The 23,755-nt window shown below is 38.2% G+C and overlaps 3 protein-coding genes across 7 annotated transcripts; 1 reads left to right on the forward strand and 2 right to left on the reverse strand.

The window, feature by feature from the left end:
• Positions 1-566: 566 nt before the first annotated feature.
• On the reverse strand, positions 567-5,713 carry prpf19 (pre-mRNA processing factor 19). Its single transcript, XM_010748667.3, has 16 exons — positions 5,494-5,713; positions 5,180-5,329; positions 4,431-4,507; positions 3,940-4,081; positions 3,727-3,800; positions 3,551-3,616; positions 3,413-3,454; positions 3,228-3,302; positions 3,057-3,132; positions 2,827-2,936; positions 2,558-2,713; positions 2,371-2,440; positions 2,110-2,283; positions 1,786-1,868; positions 1,498-1,603; positions 567-1,392 (listed from the first exon to the last, which is right to left on the reverse strand). The coding sequence occupies exons 1-16, from the start codon at positions 5,510-5,512 to the stop codon at positions 1,295-1,297; spliced, it is 1,518 nt and encodes a 505-aa protein (XP_010746969.1). The 5' UTR covers positions 5,513-5,713; the 3' UTR covers positions 567-1,294.
• A 1,822-nt stretch (positions 5,714-7,535) lies between these two features.
• LOC104933264 (uncharacterized) lies at positions 7,536-12,803 on the reverse strand. 4 transcript variants are annotated; one of them, XM_010748669.3, is made up of 11 exons: positions 12,681-12,785; positions 12,388-12,445; positions 11,270-11,284; positions 11,057-11,184; positions 10,836-10,971; positions 9,805-10,086; positions 9,292-9,630; positions 9,002-9,183; positions 8,741-8,827; positions 8,573-8,644; positions 7,536-8,490 (listed from the first exon to the last, which is right to left on the reverse strand). In XM_010748669.3, the coding sequence occupies exons 2-11, from the start codon at positions 12,437-12,439 to the stop codon at positions 8,269-8,271; spliced, it is 1,515 nt and encodes a 504-aa protein (XP_010746971.2). In that variant the 5' UTR covers positions 12,440-12,445; positions 12,681-12,785; the 3' UTR covers positions 7,536-8,268. The 4 variants fall into 4 exon arrangements, with proteins under 4 accessions (XP_010746971.2, XP_019109279.1, XP_019109277.1 ...); XM_019253734.2 differs by having other exon boundaries at positions 7,536-8,487; positions 11,057-11,284; positions 12,681-12,803; XM_019253732.2 differs by having other exon boundaries at positions 11,057-11,284; positions 12,681-12,803.
• Positions 12,804-14,656: 1,853 nt separating this feature from the next.
• On the forward strand, positions 14,657-21,040 carry LOC104933265 (uncharacterized). Of its 2 annotated transcripts, none has more exons than XM_010748671.3 (8): positions 14,657-14,871; positions 15,897-16,045; positions 16,176-16,308; positions 16,436-16,711; positions 16,809-17,090; positions 17,201-17,361; positions 17,448-17,549; positions 18,929-21,040. In XM_010748671.3, exons 1-8 carry the CDS (start codon positions 14,832-14,834, stop codon positions 19,097-19,099), a joined length of 1,314 nt encoding a protein of 437 aa, XP_010746973.2. In that variant the 5' UTR covers positions 14,657-14,831; the 3' UTR covers positions 19,100-21,040. The 2 variants fall into 2 exon arrangements, with proteins under 2 accessions (XP_010746973.2, XP_019109276.1); XM_019253731.2 differs by lacking the exon at positions 18,929-21,040 and adding an exon at positions 18,694-18,908.
• The last annotated feature ends 2,715 nt before the right edge of the window (positions 21,041-23,755 follow it).

Genomic DNA, 23,755 nt, shown 5'->3' on the forward strand with positions numbered 1-23,755 from the left:
TTATAATTCATTGTAATTTATGCTGAGACCAGTTTTAACATTGACGTAACACTTAAAAATAAACAAAGTCCTCCCAAATTAGCAGTTATAGACTAAAAAATACATAGATATGCATTTCATTGTCCCCATGGAAATTTGACTTTGGTTATTAAGGACTCATAAAATCTGTTTATTTTTCCCCTTATTGAAAAACCTATGAATAAAAATACTTTTCTAGTTTAACTGCTGGGCACATGATGTGTTCTGATTCACTGAAGTCATTTCTCAGTTGATATGCAGAAGTTGTTTCATGTTTCCATATCACATGCTGGTTGCATACTGGACCCATGAAACTATTGATGTTTTAAACAAGAATTTATGGTGTGTGCATAAACTTTCCATAATCTGCAGGTGTCAAACTGCACATTTTGCACACAAACATCCAACAACGGGCAAAGCATACATTGGAACGTGATAGGGAGGCTGTAAATGCACGTACCACTTACAGTAGAATTGGTCATAAACCAAAATTATACTTCTTGTAGAGGACAACGGTGCCCTTGGTCTTGATCTGACAAACACATGAATGGCCATACAAAAGATATTTTATTTTATTGTAAAAGGGCAGAGTTGCAACAGGTAAAATAGCAAATAATGAGAAATATACAATTGGAAAAAGACAAAAGTTTAAATGAAACAGAGGTTAACGAAGACTAAATTTTTCACACAGGACTGAATCTTATCTTATGAATCTTATACACCTGTTTACAGTTCTGATACAATAATTTTCTGCTCAGCTGTACTGTACGTCACTACAGATGTATTTTTTATTTTATCCTAAAGATACTGTAATGAAGCTGATCTACATTATGAAGCGAAGCAGATTGTGGTCACATCAATTCTAACTCCCGACAGTGTACATCAACACTTCAGAGTATTATAAGCAACTTTAAATCCTCCCCCCCCACACACAAAAAAAACAAAAATACTACAGTAAAATCATATTTGCTGGCAAATCAGACACGGGTTTTACACTGGTTTCTGTATTTCGTTTCACATCATTTACACTTCAGACTTGCAATGCCAACATGTTATCCTGACCATGACTGTTGTGGTTTTATATAGCAGAAAATGTAATCTCATTCCTGGGGACAAACACTAATGAAGCAAAGTTAGCTGTGGGTTTTTTCTCTCTTTTTTTCCTAAAAATTACAGATCTATACCAAGTCAGTGTCCAGGAGAGTGACTGTTCAGAAATAAGAGACTGTTCTATACTTCTCAGCTCAGCTGTTCTCCATCCTGAATTTATCCTTTTCTACAAACTATAAAATTTCAGACTTCTGTCCATTCCTGCAGAGGTCAGGAACTGAGCGTTCTCTCCAAAGGCCACTCCAGTCACCAGTCCTGTATGATCTATAATCAGAGAGGAGAAAGAAAGGTCAACAATCTGCTACTTCCTCAGAGCACACACCATACGCTGTGCATACTGGACAATAGACTGGCAATTTCCCCCCTCACCTGTAAAGTTGAGGACTTCAGACCACTGCTTGCAGATGTAGACACGGATGTCAGATCCTCCTACAGCCAGGTAGGTACCACTCTGATCAAACACAAGGGACTTCACCTGAAACAGAAAATGAAGAATGAGATTCAGATAGATTCAAATCTCTGTAAAATACATATGAAGCTAGAGCCAGAAAGTGCTTAACTTAGCCCCAGTCAAGTCTATAGACATAACCACACTAACAGCCTTTTCATCTTTTGCGTAGCTTTCATCTCTTAGGAGAGAACCCTTCAACTTCCTACCTCATAGTTGTTGTCCAGGGTGATGGTCTTGAAGTTCTTCAGTTTCCTCAAATCCCACAGTTTCAGAGAGCTATCCTGGGCACCTGGAGCACAGCACCAGACAAGGATGTTAGGGTATTTACAACAAATGTAAAGTAAATACACATCCCTTTAGTGCAAAACCAAACTGTGAAGACACTCAAACCTTGTGTACAGGTTAATGTGATATATTTACAAACTTCTGATATTTCCAGTGTTCTGAATCAACTTTGCAACTTGATGTAGAACACTGGCATATCGAAGATGAGCAGCTACACTGTGTAAAATGCTGTTAGTGGTTCCAACCTGTGGCCAGATAGTATCCGTTCTCAGAGAAAGCAATGGAGGTGACGGGGCCAGAGTGGCCTGGGAAGTTGGCCACGTTGGTGCGCTCCTTCAGATCCCAGATCTTGATTTGAGAATCAGCCGTCCCAGTGCCAAAAATGAGACCATCAGGGTGGAACTGAGCACAGGTGAGAGCTGTAGGGGCAGATAGAAACATTACCACCTGCAACAAGGGGACACTTATTCGGACCAATAGAAACACGTTGACATAAAGGCACTTACCACAGCCAGCACTTTCATCAGTGACTTTGGTGAGGACTCTACCGGTCTGGATATCAGAAAAGGCCCAGTACTGCAGAACAGTGAAGCAAAGTTAGCATGATGCCACAGTTAATATGAGAGGAAAGCACTTGTACCTGTCAGATATAACACAACGTCTGTTTGTATTTTTGTCAATCTGCACACACACCTGATCCTCAGATGAACTAAGCAGGTAGTCCCCAGTAGCATGTAGGGACAATCCAGTCACACCTGCCTCGTGGGCACGCACCACCTGGACACAGTTGCCCCCGGTGACAGACCACACACGGATGGTGTTGTCTGGAGATGCAGAGAAGACCACAGACTAGAGGGGGAAAGAGCGAACAACAAGTAAGAATAACAGATCATACTCTGCAGGTCTTTGGTTTACTGGAGAAAGATCTGACTAGTTGATGTTTGAAACAAAGAAAATGTTACCTGGGATGGATGATAAATGACGGAGGTGACCTTCTTGGTGTGGCCCTTAAGTGTTGCCACAATCTGCTCCTCGTTCTTGTCAAACACCACCACGTTCTTATCGGCTCCACCTGAGGATCACAAGAGGGTTAACATCAAATAAAAAGTTTACAAATGGCTTATAGTGTGTGTGTGTAAATCACAAAAAAATATAAACTTGAAAGATGCAGGATTGGATGAAATCAATGTACCGGTGAGAACTTTGCTGGTGTCTGAGGGACACAGATCCAGAGCCAGAATACCAGGGACACTGGCACTATGAAGACCCTGAAGGCAGCAAAGAGAGAGAAGATGTTAACACTACGTACATAAAGTCAATCCAATATAAATTTAAACTCTGTTGAGCAAAAATGTATACTTACAGCATGAGAGGCCACTTGGCGGTATTTGCTGAGATCCTCAGCTCTAACCAGCTCCTCTGGGACGGTTTTTCCTCTCTGGAGAAACACAGTTAAGCAGTTAAAGGAGTGTGGCAGTATATGATAAGTACTATAATAGTTAGAGATGATGTAAAGACAAAAAGAACACAGAAGAGCAATATAATTACCTTCTTTCTTTCTGTGGTGAGGATAGTAGCTTTGTCTTGGAGCTGCAAACAGAAACAAAATGTACATTGAAACACATCTATGACCTGCTAAAGAAAATGGATAGCTTATTATTTATGTAGGTAAAAGAAATAAATTACCTTCTGGATGATCTCTGGGGTCATTCCAACCTGTTCACTAATCTCCATAGGCTCTCCGCCAGCACCCTGAGATACAGAAGGCAGAACAGATTGTTAAGGAGGAGGAATTGCAAAAGATTATGACGAGCATCTCTGATCAGTATTATATTGACTGGAATTAAAAGTTCATCACTCACTGCTGCAGCCGGCTGAGAGGCGGGGACGGCCTGAGGGGCAACCAATCCAGCTTGAGGTTTGAGTGTGGCAAGAGCTGCAAAGAGGAAAAAAGACCTCATAAGAAAAAAAAACGTACTCATGCTGGTGCGGGGCACATTCAGGTGAGAGTTGGTGTGCTTTACAGCTCGATTCACGCCCTCCAACAGGGGACACACAAACTGCTGCCGACTCACCTTCTCTTGCAGCAGTGACCTCTTTGGTGAGTCGAGCGATGACTCTGCAGGCGGCATCATGTTGGTAGAGTGCATGCGACAGTTCTTGGCGAGTAGTCTGCAGCTGCTGCCTCAGCGTGAAACTGTGAAGCATAACAGCATCCTGGAACCGAAAAGAGAAAACAAGATTAAAGGAACTCTTTTTATTGTCTGAAATCGATAAGGCTGCTGCGCTAAGCTGCTTTAATATTACAATATTACACTTTTGCAAGTGTCAAATTGATGCACAGTTCCTAGAGTGGCTGTCAAAAACAACTTTTTTTTGCTCCTTTAGTCATCAAATTGTGGAATAAAAATCAACTGTCATTTAAAGATTGGTATATTCTACCCAACTTACTGTTTACTACCATTAAAATATTGGTGAAGTTAAGAAATTCTGGGTAACATTTACAGTATGAAGGCATTTTCTTTTATTTCTCCTTCGCCACCTCCTCAGGCTTTACACTACTCACCCACTCATCTTGAAGGGACTTGAGAATAGCAGGAATGCTTGTTGCGGATGGTGCCTTTGGTCTAATGGGATGGGACACTGGGGGGGAAAAAAAAAGTCGCTCATGTTCAGACATACATAGTTTCTTGCTCAAGTCAGTCAGTTGAATTTTTAAGGTCTCAGGTATACCTGCTGCAGGAAAGGAGACCAAGTCATACAGTACTCTCCTGTACGACATCTGATATTTGCCCGAGCAAACATTTAATCATTACAGATGATCAATTGGGCCCAAAAATCAATTAATCTTCAACTATTTTTAAAATTACTTCATATTTTTTTTAAGCAAAAATGTCAAACATCAGCTGATTACAGCTTCTCAGCTGTGAAGATTTGCTGCTTTTCTGTCTTGTCTTATTGATAGTAAACTGAATATTTTCAAGTTTTAAAAAGTCTGGTTGGACAAAAGACACAAAAATAATTTTAAATCAGACCTCATATTAATTAACAATGGAAATCATTAGTTGCAACACTACACATCACTAGGTCACACATACTCATTAAACTTTTTAAAAGCCCTCTCAGAGGGAGGAACTTTATCAGGCACACTTAGTTTTAGAGATTTCAGAGGTGTTGTAATTTAATAGTACTGCGCTTTTATAGTATTTAGGATATCTTCCAAGTATAACGCAGCACAATGTATCACCCCATTAGCCTCCAGAGTGAACATGAAGATGAACCAACACCTATAATCGACATAAACCATGTGCACACCTTTGATATCTACGAGCTGCTCCTCAGACAGAGGCTGTCCGTTCATCGGGTCCGTCCCATTCTCTGCGATGTACTTCTCGATCAGCCGGCGCTCAAACACCTGGTTGGACACCGGGGACACGCACGGGTGCTCCGGCACCTCGTTGGAGACTAGAATCAATAAAAAAATATATATATAACAACAACAACAGCTTGAAAGAAAGTCACGAGAAGTCCGGTGAAGTCTCATTGAAGCAGAAGGCGGCAATGCATGGCCGCTAACGTTAGCTCGTAGCGTTAGCCTCCGTCACATGAATTAATTCAGCTTCACCTACTTGCACAAACCAAAGACATTTTCCCGACGCAGTCCTCAGAGTCTCTTCTAAAAGATGGGATCACGCTCGTCCTGTGGTTTGACAGTTACGGCCGCTAACTTGCACTTAACTTAATGTTTTAGTCGGGTTGTTAGCAGCACGCTGTCCTTTCATTGCCGCTACACACGGAGCTTCTTTTCTTCTTCTGCGCTCTCTCCCGGTGGCTGAGCGCGCAAAGCCTCACAGGTGCCGCACTGCCCCCTACCGCCAAAAAAACTTACTCACTTATTTAATTGTAGTCCTTTATACCCATTTGTGGTTCTTTCTCATATTTTTTATAAAACAATTTTATTTCTATAGTCACTGTGTCTATACTGAATCCTTATATAAATAAAAAAAAGCAGTTAAAATTTTAGACAAAAAGCCATTCTCATATTACTACTGTAGCATTCTCCCCAAGTATAAATTGCTAACTTTTTAAGAAGTTTAAAATAGCTTATCTGATGTTTAAAGTCCTTCATGGACTGGCACCACCGCCACTAAATGATCATATTAAACTGAGGGTATTCAGCCACGCCACTACTCGAGTCAGCAGAGCCTCTGCCAGAGGTGACTGTGAGGGTTCCTCTTCGATGAACTACATTTGGCCAAAATGTCCTATCATAGCCTACCCACCTCAATTAGAGAGAGTCCCAGAATATTAACATTTAAGGGACATTTGAAGGTGTGGCTTGGATCTAGTCAGATTTGCGATCATAACTCATTGTGATCAGTATACGATCACATCACAGGCTTTCGTGAATCTTTTATTATTTATTTATACAATTCCGGGTTAATGTGCAATGTCCTTGTTTGTAGTAATGTGTCTCTCTTGAAAACCTTTTTTTCTTTTCTTTTCTTTTCCTCTCGTTTCTGTTTTCTTTTTTTCTGTCCTTCTTTTCCTCTTTTTTAACATCAACCTGCCAAGGGACTACAGTTGGAATTTAGTCCGTGGCTATATTTACATGTAAATGTTTATTAATATACACTGTCCCTTTTAAATAAATAAACAACAACAAAAAACTGCCATATTGCCATATTTATATTTATACTGATAATTCTGTTTATACTGCACCATACTGTTAGACTGTTTCTGTTTATATTGTTTATTCTGTTCATACCGCCATATTTAATATTTATATTTTCCAGATTTGCCACTGTCTTTTCTTGAAGGTCTTTTAGCTTGTATATATCTTTATATTTAAAAAAAATATTTTTTACATCTTTTACTCAGGATAAGAGGGACACGCAATTTAAATTCTCTGTATGTTAATAATTAATTAGAAATGATAAACTGAAATGATGAGTTGACAGACAGAAAAATCCATTGATTGATTGATTAATTTTGGTAGTTATATTAAATAATAGTTATTATCAAATAAATAAATATGCAAAATATTAACTTTGCACACCACAATCTCAAATTTAGTTAAAGGTCCGGTGTGTAAAATTAAGTGGTATATGGTAGTGAAGTTGCAGCCAACTGAATACCCCTCACCTAACCCTCCTTGTTTTAAGCATAAAGAAGAAACTACAGTGGTCCTATGCAAAGCAAGCTGAAACCTCCAGTTCTGGGAAATGAAGCCAATGCAGAGGTGAGTCAAAGCTGCCATGTTCAAATGTCCAACTTCACAGCAGAAATAAAAATGTTTAAAGCCTGGTTAAAAAAAACTGATACTGAGGCTTAAAGTTTTTCATAATTAATTAATCAATGGCCACTTAATTGACAGGTATGTGCTGTTACAGGTGGCTTATTAGATAACCCAGGCGTCATTTGGCCTACCTCAGGTCCGCCAATGATCCAAGTCTTTGCCGATATTTAGATCAATCGGGACGGAAGAAGCAGTACATCCAACATGACAGCAGCCAGTGCTGCTATTTCTTATTTTTGTCCCTTTTTCCTGACATTTTATATACAAACTATATATATATATATAAAATCCATGTACAGTAAATCAATAATTAAATTACCCTTTGTTGTAACCAAATCACATAATATGTTTGCGAAAAACGCATCTCAAATGTGTGGGTTAAAGATACATTTTATTTTAATCTGAGAGATGACACTTTGATAATCAAAAAATATCACAAGCAGCAGTCTAACTTCTTTTGTCACTAGATTAGAAAGATTATAATGTACAGATTAATAGGCTATTGCAATATTTGGTGGAACATATTACATTTCACATAACTATTACTACAATTACTTCAACAGTAAAAACACTATTTCATAGCAAAAGTCATTGAACTGCAGAACCTTCAGTTACTATGATAATGAAATGTTGGTGCAGTTAGTAGTGGTTAACAAGATGGACGATAAAACACTTAATCTAACTCACTATTACTGTATATTTAGTAATATATATACACATATATTACTGTGTAATGTATAGTATACTACTTGAGAATTCCCTTTTTGCAAACTTCTGCAATCTTATAATGTATACATAGCCCTAGAAATCACATTACTCTCACAAACATACATGTACCATCACTTAGCAAATCCAGTGCAGATCATATTGGTCTTGAGGGTCTGGAGGTAGGTAACAGCAGGTTTTATCAGGAGCACCATCAACAGTGTCAAGAAATGCATGAGACATTAAGACACAATGCTCAGCTCATGCATGTCTTTTACATGAAAAAACAGAAACATGCAATACGGATACTGACCCATTAAAACTAGGCTAAGATGCAAAAGGCACAGGTGAGGTCTTTCTTTAGTTTGTAGTTTCTCCATGCCTTACGTCTCATCATCCCTCATGAGAAGTTCAGTTTCTCTGAAGTGTAAACACTGCTGGACTCAGAGGTCTCTGTGTCTAGTGGCAGTGTGGAAAAGTAGTCCTGTGATTTGTTCTCTCTTTCTTTGTTTTTGTCTTTCTTGATCTGGAATTGAACGCAGTCCTCAGACGAGTGTAGGCAGTCTGAAGCCCCAGGCACAGGAAAGGAAATCTTTCTATCATCCTCGTTAGTTGTTTCCTGCTAGGAAGGAATGAAGACATATGTTTTAAAGAATACTTAACTTTGTGACATACAAATACCCACAGCTTGAGTGTAGTATCACCTCAGTAGTTGTATTAGGATTTGGGGAGCTCTCTGCTGTCTGTGGACTTCCCACAGTGACGGGCTGGTAACCCTGGAAATAGAAACAGCAGCACACAATCACATATGGTTTATGCGCAAAGACACAATTTTAGGCAAAAAAGAGAAATCCTGCATTTAAATCAGTTACAGTGTGTGTAGGACTGGGTCTTGGGGTCCATTTTGATGGTGAGTGACTGTAGAAGCCTGAGGGCTCGGGGCTGGGCTGGCTGTAGTCCTGCACACAGATAAACACACAGAGATGCATAAAAAACTCAGTGCAGCTTCAAAACAGCGTTTTAGAAACCTATGGGTGACATTACTCATGCCATCCATTGGACACAACATATTAATTCTCGTACCTGCACAACTGTAGGCCAGTAACCTAAACTTTTTAGGTTAATTTCCTCACCTGGATGTTTACCCTTGGCGGGTTGGCTGGTGGCGTACGGTTTCTTCTAAAGCCAGTGATGATCTGTCTGAAGCTGCAGCCTGAGTATCGCTTCAGGACCACGATGACACAAACCACTGTTAGAAATGTGCCAGAAGGGGCGGTGATAGACTTGAGATGTGCTCGCCATTTGCCTCCCTTTTCTAAGGAGAGTAGACACACAGAGATAGGATGGACAACAGAAAGAATGGCGAGGAAAAGAAGAGTTTAGGTACATAAAGAAACACAATTAAATGCATGCTTGTACTCACCAATCACCTGCAACAAGGTGGAGGACACCAGATTGCCATCCAGATCTCTAATTTCATACAGCCCACCATGCCTTAAGGTCAGGCTTGATATGACGACCGCATTGGTGGTGCCATCCCTGCCCAGAGAGATAAGTCCCCTGTAGCGCAAGTCATGGTCTGTTATCTGGCCCTCACGGATCAGCTGCACAGGACCACGGGGGGGTTTGGGGTCAAAAGGGCCGAGGGAGGATTCATCAGGGTAACGGTTGGGGGTGAAAATGAGGTGGGCGTGAAGGATAGGAAGAAAGAGGCGCAGGTTTAAAGACTCCTTGGTAAAGCGGGTGACATTGAATGAGTGACCTGGATCCACATGCAGGATTATGAACACAAAGGGAAGAGTAGCGAATGGAAGGTATGAGAGGGTATTGGAAAAGGACAAGATAAAATATAAAAGATGCAGTCAATAAGAACGTGAAGTCAAGAATAAAATTACCGGTCAGCTTCTTAAAACTCTCATCTTTGGGCTCTGCTCACCGTGGACAGTGAGGGTGCTGCGGGATACGATCCTCCCCATGCCGTCTCTCACAGTATAGTTGCCTTGATCTGCTTGTGTCACTCTCTCTGCCACCCAGGTCTTCCCGTGCATCAGTTGCCCCCTGCCCGCATTGCTGGTTTTAGGATCTGTCCTGTTCCACAACACGACTGGCATGGCCTCAGGTGGAGCACCCCGGGGAATAAACTCAAGTATGGTGGCATTTTCAGGGATGTCGTTCCCAAAGTTCTCCCCGTACTTTCTGTGGTAGGGCTTAATGCACTCTGAAGAAGGAGTGAAGAAGAAGTGATGTTGTTGTAAAAGGCCTGATACTATTATACCTCTGTATACACTTGTCACTTACACACAATCTTCAATGTTCATATATTTATAAAGTCTACTTTATGCTTCCATTTTTACCATTTCAACCCACCAAATTCACAGTTGCAGTTACAAATTACTTCTCAGATTAAGACTTACTTACATATTATTATCAAACCTATTGTTACAGATTAAATCAGGGGTTCCCAACATATTTGCCCCGTGATCCCTTATTAAAAAACCCCCAGAAAAGTCCATAAATTGTCAGCATTTTAACCATTTCCCACTTAAACTTCTCAGATAATTTCCTTTAACAATAGTTCAAGGTCTAATTATCATAGATTAAATAAAAGGAAAAGAAACAATAAAGCAAATTTTGGAGAAAAGTTGTAAAAATTACTCATTTATGTAGCAGAACTTTCATCTTTTGAGCTCTCAGTCTCATAATCTACCCTTTGGAGAGGGCCTGTCCCCTAAACTGGGAACCATTGAACTAAACTAACTGTATGTAGCTCCACAGCAGTAACATGCTACTTACATTTTACATCAGTATTAACATTAAATAATTCTATTAAAAACGCAAAATATAGTTATGTATCAGTTACTGAAGAGACCATTTCCTGCATTTACTTTAAGCACATTTTACTGATAATGCTCTTTTTGATTGAAAAAAAACAGGGGTGAGTTTCACAAAGAGTGGAAACTATCGTACCTGAAACAACCAAACGGTATGTCTCGTAGGTGAATCCAGATGACAGTTTGATGGCATAAAGTCCCTCATCAGCATGAGTCACTTCTTTCAGGACTAACATCTTATCTCTGGTAAACTCAAACCGTGGGTCTGTTACCTACAGTTGTACAGCAAATATCATTTAGAAATCTGCACAGCAGACAAAGAAACAAAAGCACAAGCAGCGACACGCTTTGACTCACAGTGGTTTTGTTTAGCAGCACATGTCTCGTTCCTTTAAAGTTTGGTGTAAAAGTCACCATTCTGGATGTCGAGTACACAGGCAGACGATATTCTTTCCCAGCACACACCGTGTTGACGTCATTCTCACCTGTCAAAGTGGAAAAGAAAGTTAGCAATCCCTTTAGATACGATCTATGAGAAAGACATGTGATGAAATGTGGCATTTGACTCACCAAACGGGGCCCATCCTGTGGAGAGAGCAGAATTAAAACATGGCTCACATACACTGAAGTGTCTCTAAGGAATTCATTGTACCACTTTCTAATGCAGATTACAATAAATGTATTTATAGGTTATACCGTAATAACTGTCTTATAAATGGTTAATAAATCATTTTATTGTTTTCAGTCAGGTTTTTGCGCTCTCTATAGGCAGGGTAAGCTCTTGTTAAGGTCGCCATTGACTGGCTGCCTGTTTTATTAGGTTTGAATGTAGCTTTAAACACTATTGATCATACTGCTGTAGAAACTTGAGTAGGTTTGAAGGTTTTTGAGCTATACTTGTACCATCCTATAGCACTTTCTCTGTTGTAATAGCAGATTCATCTTATTCTGCAATTCCTTTTAAGCGTGGTGTTTGCCAAGGGACCATTCTTGGACCACTTTTCCATATTTTCAATACGCATGTTCTCTCAGGTTATACACGTTATCATTACTGTCACACAGATGACACAGAACTTTACAGTAACAGTATAGCTAGTCTTGTCTCATTATTGAATGTTAATAATGATAAATCAGTCACTCTGTAAACTGTAATCTTTGTATACTTTTTAATGCAGTTTTCTGTCTTGATGAACAAATAAAAATAAATTAGATACTGTTAAATTGTGCATTCTTAAAGCTTTGCTACAAGTTATATCGTGCATTTACTGATTTTTTTTGTGCATACCTAATATTCAATTTCATGTTCTTCAATGTTTCAACTCAATTTTCTGACTTGATTTAGGGGAAAAAGAGACTTTCAGATGGACTACTTGGCTTCTGATTTACTGTAAAAGAGCTTCCGTTTATTGAACCATTATTTATTTCCAACAAATCAAGACTATGAACAGTAAATTACATTGAAAAACTAGAAATCCAATGAATGTTATTATCATTAGTAGTATAATTAGGAATATTATTTTCCTGGTAGCTAACTAAGATATAAGCCATTAGTAAATGATGAAGTACTTGAGTGGTAAGATTTCAGTTCCCATAGCTGTTTTATTTTTTAAACATACCCATCATAAATGTGTTTTCATCTATATAAATGTATTGTACTTACACCAATAAAAACCAAAGGTAGAACTTACCCACAGCAAAGGGGAGAGTAAATAGGGCAGTGAGGAAGACAGAGGAGGACATCCTCTCCTGTAAAGACAGACCAGAGACATTCACTCATCATTCATCCTCATCGTCCTTTAAAAACATGCCTGCATCCACAAATAATCTACATAGCCAGAGACCGATCCATGACGCCCCGTGTCCAACATGTATCCCAGCGGATTAACAACATTTCTAACGATACAGCGGGCCAATAGGCCGTCAATCATTGACAATGTGCAAATTGATCAGATACTGTGTGAAACATCTCGCCTGAACTCACCTGCAGGATGTGTGATGAATGAATCCACCGCTGAATATTGAGAAATGTTTATGTGAACGGGGATAAGGGGATAACAACGTCCTCTGCGGAGCGCGCATGGGCATTGGTCCCCTTCTATAATTTATGAAGACGGTAGGCTTATTCTCATCTGCCTGTTACGCAAGATGCGTCACATGTTGAGTCGTACTTGCCATCTTCTCCGCGTGAATACGATGTTTGCGCAAGACGGTGTACAGCAAACAAAGTGTGGTGTTTCTTCATGGGCTGTGTGCCAAGACGAAACAAAAGGATGTTCTTAGAAATGACAGGAAGGACAGATTTAGTGGTACTTTACTTGAGTATTTCTACTCGACTACGATTCATAAATATTGGACTTTAACTCATTATTACATCAGTAATAACAATTAGATAATATCATTTAAAATACTCTAACACTTAAATGACATTTTATGACCATTATGAGTAATAATTTAAGAGTAATAATTTAATCTTTGCTGATAATACTTTTAAACTTTACCCAAGTGACACTTTCAGTGCAGGACTTTGACTTGTAATATTGCAGTTGAGTAAATTAAGTTAAAAGTTCTTTGACGACTGACCTTAATTGTGAAGTGTTACACACCATCAGAGCAGCTTAGTATATTTAATTCATCCACACTTAAGATTTTACTGAAAAGAACAAAGTGCCGTCACTTAGGATGGATGAGTTTTGATCTTCTACTGCAATGTAAAGATAAGTCATGTGCACAAAGAAGCTGTCATTATTTATATTTTATGTTTACTGTATGACCTTTGTGTATGTAGGGATGTTTCCAGCAGAGATTATACTACCTTTGTTGCGTACATACAACTTTTTCAGTGGCAATAACTGTTTTATTGTTAAAACAGACTACATAAATGTGATTCATTCATTCTTCTGCTTCTTGAAAATGAAAATTATTAAAGATGAGGGCTGAAATTATAGTTAGTACCTTTAACAGGAACTGTTAATAACGGGCTCCTTTCACAGATTACATTATTGTTGTATACATACGTATAGAGATGCAGTTGTAGTGAAGAAAGTAATATTCTATGTATGTATTGTATTCTATGATGATTTTTACAATAGTTTCTTTCTCTAAACACGCTGAGGTCCTACGTTACTGTTTTTAAAAGGAATTTTTTTAATTTATGCTTTTGTTTTGATCTTCTAACTTCTGCTGGCTGGTTTTGTACTGTGAGGGCACTGTTGGGGAGCCACTCAGATATTAAACTTTTACTGAATTTTACTGAAAAGAAAAAGAAAGTGCTATCACTTAGGATGGATGAGTTTTGATCTTCTACTGCAGTGTAAAGATAACTCATGTGCACAAAGGAGCTGTCATGACCCTTTTTATTACCCACAAAAATTATTTATATTTTATGTTTACTGTATGACCTCTGTGTATGTAGGGATGTTTCCAGCAGTGATTATACTACCTTTGTTGCGTACATACAACTTTTTCAGTGGCATAAATGTAATCCATTCCTAATATAATCAGTATAAATGAACTAATAGTTGGAAAATGAATTAAATGCATGGTCACCGAAAAGTTATATTTAGCTGGTCAACATGTTTTATATATATATATCTATATATATAATATATATATATATATATATATATATATATATATATATATATATATATATAGTTTATAAACAGTATTTTAGAGAGATATAAGTATTTTCATGCAATCTAACCTGCAGGCTGACAGTTTTTACAGTGGCTACAGTGGTTCCCAACCTTTTGGCCTGTGATACCTTAAAATTAATATTATCTAATGACATGATTAATGGCATTATCGGCACTTTAATCAAAGATTGAGTTTTCTTCTGGGGATTTTTAGTCCGTATATAACTACAATCTATGCCAGACGGTATATGCGCAGTTTATGCACAAATTGCGCAGTTATGACATAAAGAACACGAGACCCTGCCCATTTCGGGCACAAACACACAGACTCGATGTTAGATTGGAGGATTTTTCTTTTTTTGCAGCGAGTGGACAAACTTTTATCTGTTGTGTTTTCTTAAATCTTGTGTTCAGTGTTCAGTCTTTGAGTTTAGAGACATCTTGTTATTGCAGTTACAGTTTTGATACTGTAAACAACTCTCTCTGCCGGGAACAACATGTCACTGTTGTACGCGATTGTTACCTTCTTCTTATTTGGTGAGTACTACCATAGAAGAAATGCAACCACACCCATCTGACATTCAACGTTACAGGTTTTCACTTTTTTTTATTACTTTGCAATAGGCTAAACCTACTGATCTGATATCTGTGTGTTGTTGGCGTTTTAACTTTCACAAATATGCCCAGCTGTGTGTTGAAGTGGCTTGTTTTTAGTTTTTTCTAGTTGTACCGATGGACTGCATGAATTAAATCAAATCAACCAGAAAACAACAGCCACCACCGTCACCTTCACTACATATACAGACTTTCTACTTGGTGTAAACAAGCCCAATGAAAAGAGTTCATTAATAACATGTTTTTTAATTTGTTTTCTTGCTGCAATTTAGACCAGAAAAAGTGGCATTAATTTAATTCAAATGAACACATAGATTTACAGATTATAAGGCTACTTAAGGTTTTATTAGCTTTTTCTTTCTCTATGTATTTATTTATTGTATTTTATTTACTTACTTCTCTGCCTATTTGACCTTTCTATTTGTTCGCTTAGTTTATAAAGTCCAGGTGTTATGTGAAAATGATGCTCACCTTGTAACTTGTTTGCTATTTACTTTCTGCATAAGAGTGAAGTTCACTACAAGCTGCATTTTTCCAAAGGATGGCAAAGGCACTTTCACTCACTTTTCATAACACAGGATGTTCATCTTTTGCTGGATGAACCACTTATAGGGCCATAAAATAAGAGTATACTCACTTCTTGCTGATTGTGCCACATGGCCGAAGTGGTTACTGAGCCATTTCTAAAAATGTGGCCTCAGTTTTACCACTTGGCATATCAGTATATTAATTCAGTAGTGCCCACAGGAACAAATGGAACACACAGAAATGTGTTATTATGTTTATACATATAAGAAGTATTTCACAACATTTTCAGTGTTGTCTGTGATCTCAAATTTGTAGAAGTTGCCTAGTGTATGTTTTCCACATGTCCTCAAATGTTTTGTGTCTGACTCACCTTAAGTGTTCCTCCTATCTATCTATTCTGCTCCTGTGTCCTTGAAAAGGTTCATCCACCTGTCTTGAATTAGTAGAGAACTGCTATGGCAAGACTTACAAGTTACCATTTCCATATAGACCACCTGTTTTCACGGGTAAACTCTACTTCACTCCGAATAAGGGGGGGTCTTTGAAACTACTGATGGAAAACGGAGAGGTGAGCAGCTTCTGGTGGTATAATTTTACATGACAAATGTCTGGTTTCTGTTCAAGTCAGAGCAAACAAGGTTTTGAATGAGACTGAACAGAATCTACACTGTCCTGACTAAATGTATTTGTGTTTTCAGGCAAGGGATCCACGGGTCAAAGTTTCCATTGGCAAAGTGACTTTCACAGATGTGAAAGAAAAGTATGGTGGAATATTTTCCATTGCATATCGTGATGAAACACCTTTGGATGTTATCACACTGAAAGTTTTGCGTAAGAACATTACATTATGTTGCATATTGAAAGCCTCTATTAGAGGAAATGTCTATTGGCTTTGTGCAGCATTCCTATATACAATGAGTTAACCCTGTTTTTCTATGTATTTGATTTTGTTTTCCAGCTTGTTCTGAACTTGTTGAGAAATATTATGGGAATAATTGGTTCTATGATTCTCCTGAAGAGCGTAAACTTCTGGATTTTACTCCCGATAATGATACAGACCAATTATTGGTCCTGTGGAATCGCACAAACCCTCAATCTAATAAGGGAGTCAGAGGAAGGATGAGTTATAGTGATACCTGGCAGATGGCCTGCGTCACTCAGTCAGACAACGGCCACTACTACTTCAGGAAACAAGACGGCACTGTGCTCAAAACAGTACAGCTGTTAGTAAAAGGTGCTGTTAAGAACTTGATAGAAGTTGCATGCAACCTTTTGGACTGCTGTGCATTTGATTCGGTGTTTTAATACAACCTACTCTTTATGACACGCAGGGCACGAAGTACAACGTTCTGCAACTGTGGGGGATGACCTCTTCATCGGTTATCTTGTGTGTGGTGGATCGTGGACACTGAAATTTACCTCTGATACCCAGATCGAAACAATAACATTGATGAAAGCAGGCAAATGGTCCAAAGACCTAAGAAGTCGTTCTAATAGAGCCAGCGTATTCCCTAATGGCATACAATTTCACTCTATCGACAACTCAGATTTTGGCACATATAAATTCATAGACTCTCAAGGCAACGTGGGCATGACTGTGTGGGTGGACCATGGTGAGCTACAGCTTAAATATTTTTCTCATAGGAAGAAAAATTATGTATGAACAAACTGTAACTGACAATTCAAACTATCATTGCCCCCGCCCCTTTTGCTGCTTTAACAGGATTTCTTCCTACATATGTTTATGTTTGTGTTATTGTCGGGATTATCCTCATGCTGATTGTCTGCTGTTGCTGCGTGAAAAAGTGCTGTTGTAAAAAGAGCTCTACTAAAAGGGACAGGTCTGCTCCTCAGACTGCAGCAGCACCTGCTGTGTATTACCATGTAAGTACTTGGTCCAGTCAGCATTCAGACCAACTGTAATATTATGTGTTGCTATTTTTACTTCAATGTCCTTGTTCCAATTGCAGGACGCGAATCAACCTGTAGTTTTCTATGCTGCACCTACTACAGATTACTCTGTTCAGCCTGTTGTTTCTCCTGCACCTGCAACTACCTCCCCTGGGCCATCGGTAGGTGTTAAAAGATTTTTAAACTGTGGGGCATGTTCTGAGGCAGGGATGGGAGTTGTCGGAGGGAGAGACATGAGGCAAAGATACTGTGTTTGTTGTACAGGACTAATGGAATGAAATGCAGCACACAAAAACACAAGAAACTGGATGCAGGAGTAACAGAGTTGATTACAATAATAGTGAATAAAAAATCAGGCCTTACTTGACTCAACTAACCAACTACTGATAGAGGCTGTGGTCATCTCACGACTCGATTACTGTAATGCCTTCCTGACAGGCCTCTTAGCCTGCACATGAAACCTCTCCAGATGCTCCAGAACGGAGCGTCGCACCTGGTTTTCAATCAACCCAAAAGGGCACATGCTAACACTCGCCTACAAAGTAGTATCTATTCTTATTGTTGCACTAACATGTCCTAGTCAAACTGTAAATTGATTGTTTTTGTAAGTCGCTTTGGATAAAAGTGTTAGCCAAATGACTAAAGAGAGTCTATAATCTGGGTAGGGGATCTGGGGAGGCTTAGCTATGGGTATGGGGAGTAGAGTAAGTTGGGGGGGGAAGCAGGCTGAGGAACTAGGCAGAGAGTTTCCAGATGTTCAGAGAGTGTGTGTGGTCATGTTCAGAAGGAGTTTTCAGATTGATCAGAATTACACTGGAGATAGAGAAGTCAAATCCGGGCACTTAAACCAGTGTTGATTAAGATTACAGCTTGCCACCCACTCACCCGACTCCACTCAATCAAGCACATACACAAAGACAAAGAGAGAAAGAAGCTCCAAGGTTATGGAGCAAAGGGCTGACAGTATGAGGGAAAAGGTAGACACGTGCCAATGTTATGGACAGTGAAACCTGAAACCTTTGTATTTTTGCATATAATGACTGTGGGCCTTATCACCTATATTCAATCACATTAAAAGGCTTGGAAAAGTCTTTAGGTCTAGTGTGATAGCCTGTGAAAACAAATAAATCTGAGTATAAATATCATTATAATGTCTGTGAATCATTAGGATCTAGTTGGTACTTCCATGGGTACATAGCAAGTTGTAACCCACATCATAATTTCTTTATTACATCCTCAACTGTATGTCCAGTGTTTTCTCGTGTTCTCGTTTTCATACTTGTGATATATATGTTTTACTTAAAGGTGTACAACCCAGTGAATGTCCATGTGAACCTCCATCAGCCTGATACATTGTGTATACATACAAACACAATTCACTCTAAATGCAGGAAATGTATGGGCTACTGACATAAACCATATTGTCTTTATAAAAAACAAGAAAGTCCTCACCCTGAGTCTGTCTCTTTTCACACATCAAACTTACTGACACTGTTATTAGCACACACATTTACTTTGTGTTTTGTTGTTTGTTCACCAGGTTGTAGCTTCAGGAGTCCAAGGAGTCACTCCAGCTCCTTCAGTTGGCTCTGATGTTCCTGAACCAAGGTTTGAGCTGAAAGGGATGAGCTTTCCATCTGCTCCTCCCCTTGGTTCAGACACATCTCATCTCAGTGATGTTTATAACTCCGATAAACTCAACTTTCTATAAGGTTCACTAAGGAAAATTCTAAAGATTCAGACTTTTATTCACCTCTACTTTGATTGTTTACTTTTTTGTGAGTTGCTATGGATAGAATTCAGTATTGTGGTTTGTGACTGACTGGAACAACCATTTAAGTCTTTGAATTGATGTTAGAAATTTAGTGAATTGTTGGGTTGCTGTGAATAATATTAGAGTAAAGAGTGCAGTTTAGAGCAGTTTGATATGAAAAGTGTTATGAGACTACTACTGTTATGATTTGGTCCTACATAATTAAATTCAAATTGAATAGAAATAGAAATAAAGGTAACAAAATGTGTGACATCTTCTTAAGTCCAGGAGGAGAAGTAGGTCCCCATGCATCTGCTTGACATTTTTTAGAACCTGCTTTTGGTGTCTAGTCAAATTTTATGTTGCCAAAGTCAACTAATGGCCCGTGGGGTTCGTTTGTCGTCATGAATTGATGTCCACATAAGTGGTCAAATCTTATTTTTTATAACTCTTTAACCACACATCATTCAAAGAATGAAGAACGCAATATTTCATGTCATTTTGACATAAGGAATCAAATGGAGAGGTCATTTACACAGCACAGTACAGTAAATAAATGAATAAAGCATTTTACTTTTGCTAATTTGGATCATTTTAATTTGGAGGATAGCAATCACTCTCACTATCAAAAGTAAAAGTACTCATTGTGCAGTGAAGTGGTCCCTGTCAGTGTTTTACTGTGTAATGTTTTTGGATTAATCATGTCGAGTCAGAATAGTTTGGCTATTGCAGGAAATTGTATTGTAAAACAAACATAGCAAGAGGTGTATTATTATAATCACCCTAAAATGTCTTATTTTCCTATTTTACCATGTCAGTGACCTTTTCATTTAATAACTGGTGTTACACTGATATAAAATATGTTATTTTGTCTTCGTAAGTCATCTAGTTCAGGAGTTACTTTCTCCTGCTGGACTACTTTCTTTCATTATAAAACCAATTTCCTGTAGTAAGGTTACAGTTGAGAGGGGAACATGGAAGGGTAGAAGTAATAACAAAACATAAGCACGATATTTTTTCTCACTCAGGGTACCTTAATACTATAATTCTTCAGTATAAGCTTTGTTTCAATAGTCATAATGTCTTATTTGTATAATATGAATCTTAAATGTGTGTGTCATACATGTTGGTTCCAGAGATGATGTTACAATGAGAGCTGAAAGTGAGTTTGTGTAAAGGATTTTAGAGATTGTGGATTTAAATTGGAGTCAGACTGACTACATGGAGATCAAAAACTTTAAACCACTGCCAACTATAGATACTATTTTGTATGGTTGTATTGTTACATCTTTATCTGAATTATATGAGATATTTTTATTTGTTTCATACTTTGTAAAATTGTCAGTTCAACAGTGAAAACGTTTTGTATCTTTTTGTGTGTGTTTGTAGGTTGTAGTTTTCCATACTCTCTGCATGTGGTTTGGAGAAACTGTTGAAGTCATTAGTGCATGAAATAATTGTAAAATAATGACAAATATTTGTCTGCATTGTATGTAAGGATATTTTGACTTAAACATTTTGTAAGACAATTTTGCATGAGCTTGTGGTTTCCTTCTTAAAAATTAAAATTATTAAAGATGAAGGCTGAAATTATAGTTAGTACCTTTAACAGGAACTGTTAATAACGGGCTCCTTTCACAGTATTACATTATTGTTGTATGCATACATATAGGGATGCGGTTGTAGTGAAGAAATGTATATTTTATGTATGTATTGTATTCTATGATGATAGCTTCCTTCTCTGAGCGCTGCGGTCCTATGTTACTGTTTTTAAAAGGAATTTTCTAAATTTATGCTTTTGTTTTGATCTTCTAACTTCTGCTGGCTGGTTTTGTACTGTGAGGGCACTGTTGGGGAGCCACTCAGATATTAAACTTAATAAAAGTGACGAAGTGTAAACCCCTATTTAGACCACACTTATTGCTTTGTGGACAACCGTTTTAAAGTCTTTAGTTTGGCATTACTGACGTTGCCATCTTGGTTTTATGGAGCCAGAAGTGACCATAGTCTTTCATTATACAAAAGGCACAATAGAGCACACTGAGATGTTTTTCAGGTTAGTCAAGTGTCAATTACATTAAGTGTAGAAGCCAATCACAGTTTAGTTGCATTACAATAATGAAAGCTGGAGCATTTTGGTTGCTCAGTGCAATGTTTAAGCAAAGATAATGATGTCTTTCATGTCGGGTTCTTGCTGTTGCTTTCTGGCTCTGTTCAAGACTAAAATAATTAACATTGCCATAATTGCTTGTACCTTTTAAGCAAAAGGTTTGAATTGACAGAGTTCAAGAATTTTAAAGAATGGAAAAGAAAAGGGTCATGTTGGGGGCTTGCTCATCTACTCTAAAGATTTTGTTTTTGATATTTCAACTCAATAAGTACAGTACATAAAATAATAATTTAAAGTGTAGTGACCTGCTCTTTTTTAGTTTTATAGTTCTTATTAGCAAAACCAACTATCAGTGGGTGAGGCTTGGCGGAGCATTCCCGTCAAATCATTTTTAAAACCTTTCGTATTGTGATATGACCATTCGAGGTGAAAATAAAACTTGATTAGGTGAGTTCTCTCCATTATATGGTGACTGTGTGAAGCTGTGAGATGCATATGAATTTATAGGAAAGTATCTTGTGCACACAAGAAAATTATTGGTTATTAATAATTATTGACTATGTCACTAACATAACTGATAAACCAAAAAAAAAAAAGTTTCCACTTTTGCCACATTACATAAGGATGGGGTCAGTTCACGAGCGGTTAAGCAACAGTAATTTCCGACAGCTTGCTTGTACCTTTTAAGCAAAACGTTTGAATTGACTGAGTTCAAGAATTTGAAAGAATGGAGACAAAAGGTTATATTGCTATGGCTTGCTAATTTCCGACAGCACTTAAACGCCTCACAACTACCTCCATAAACACAGCCCTGCTCAATGGGTGGGACCAGACAAAACTACCTTTCGTGGCATAGTACCACCTTATTGTCGTACATGCGGTTAATTGCGTTTTATTATTATGTGTAGTCTACAGCTCATGCATCAACCGTGTGCATTTGTCAAAGTGTGGTTAGTGAAGTGTTGAAGCATATCGCACGCTTTACGTAAACTGGTCGACGACTGCTGGACTCACAACACAACACATGATGATACTGTTGCTGTTTTTAGCTTCTTGTGTTTCTACGGGTGAGTAATGTAAAGTGTAAAAACATATAATGTTTCCTTCAGCAAAACTGCACGTTAGAATAAAGTGTGTTTTACTCAGCTGTAAGTAATTAACGTTATTTCTAAGGTAGACTTTAATGACCCGACAGCAGCCACCTAGCGGTGAAACAAGTACTCTGTACTGAAGTACAATTTTCTATACTGCAGTGTCTGTTAATTAACACTCCACTACATAACCCTTGTGATGAAATTTGAAATGAAATTTTGAAAAGAATTTTTGAGCGTGCCTGTGAGCATCCTCATCTTGTTGACCATTTGAATCCCGAGTTTCAGTGGCTAAAGTTTAAAAATGTGACCTTGGGAGTTTAGAAAAGAACAGGTGCTCCGTCCTCCTTTTGGAAATTTCTCCTCTCCAGTTTACATGGGAGTAGATGGGTGTTGCTGGCACGTCAGTGTGTCTCATGCCCAAACTATAAATCTGACAACTATAGCAGATGAATGTGAGTGAGAAGATAAATTAAACACACAGAAAGACGTGTCGGCTCCTCGCACATCGACAGATCTGTTTGTCCACATTTCACAGTGTTTCATTGTGCCATATTTTATAATGGGAAGACCTTACTTTGCGTCGGAGTCAGTCATATTTTTGTTTGAGTTTGACTTGACTTGACTTTGACTTGACTGACAACTCAAGGATCACAGGTTCAAAGCCATACGTGAAAGGGAAACTTTTAATAAAAAAAACTTGAGACTTGACAGTCTCTGCATTACCTTTTACCTTCTACCGTACCTCGTGTGTCTCTTTTAAAGAGTCTAGTTGAGTGAATAGCTTTCTCTGTCAGGGATACAACATTTATTGCAGACCAGGTTGACTTTTCAGGGAGGACACAAAAATGAAGCAGCTTTATCTCTGTATAATTTTATCATCATATAATAAAAAAAACAAACAAAAAAAACATTAAAACATTATATAAAGTCTTCATTTTGTATCGGATGCTTACATTATACAAGTTAGTCAAGTGTCAGTTAGGTTAAGCGTAGAAGCCAATCACAGTTTAGTTGCATAATGAAAGTTGTGCAGTGCAATGTTTATGATTTCTTTCATGTTGGGTTCCTGCTGTTGCTTCCTAGCGTTGTTCAAGACTAAAAATAAATAATAACTTTTGTTTGTACCTTTTAAGCAAAACGAATTTGAAAGAATGGAGACAAAAGGTTATATTGCTATGGCTTGCTAATTTCCGACAGCACTTAAACGCCTCACGAATACTTCCATAAACACAGCCCTGCTCAATGGGTGGGACCAGACAAAACTACGGCACATTATCAACCAATTGTCGTACATGCGGTTAATTGCGTTTTATTATTATGTGTAGTCTACAGCTCATGCATCAACCGTGTGCATTTGTTAAAGTGTGGTTAGTGAAGTGTTGAAGCATATCACACGCTTTACGTAAACTG

The sequence above is a fragment of the Larimichthys crocea genome, chromosome I (genome assembly GCF_000972845.2).
Source record: "Larimichthys crocea isolate SSNF chromosome I, L_crocea_2.0, whole genome shotgun sequence".
NCBI lineage: Eukaryota > Metazoa > Chordata > Actinopteri > Sciaenidae > Larimichthys > Larimichthys crocea.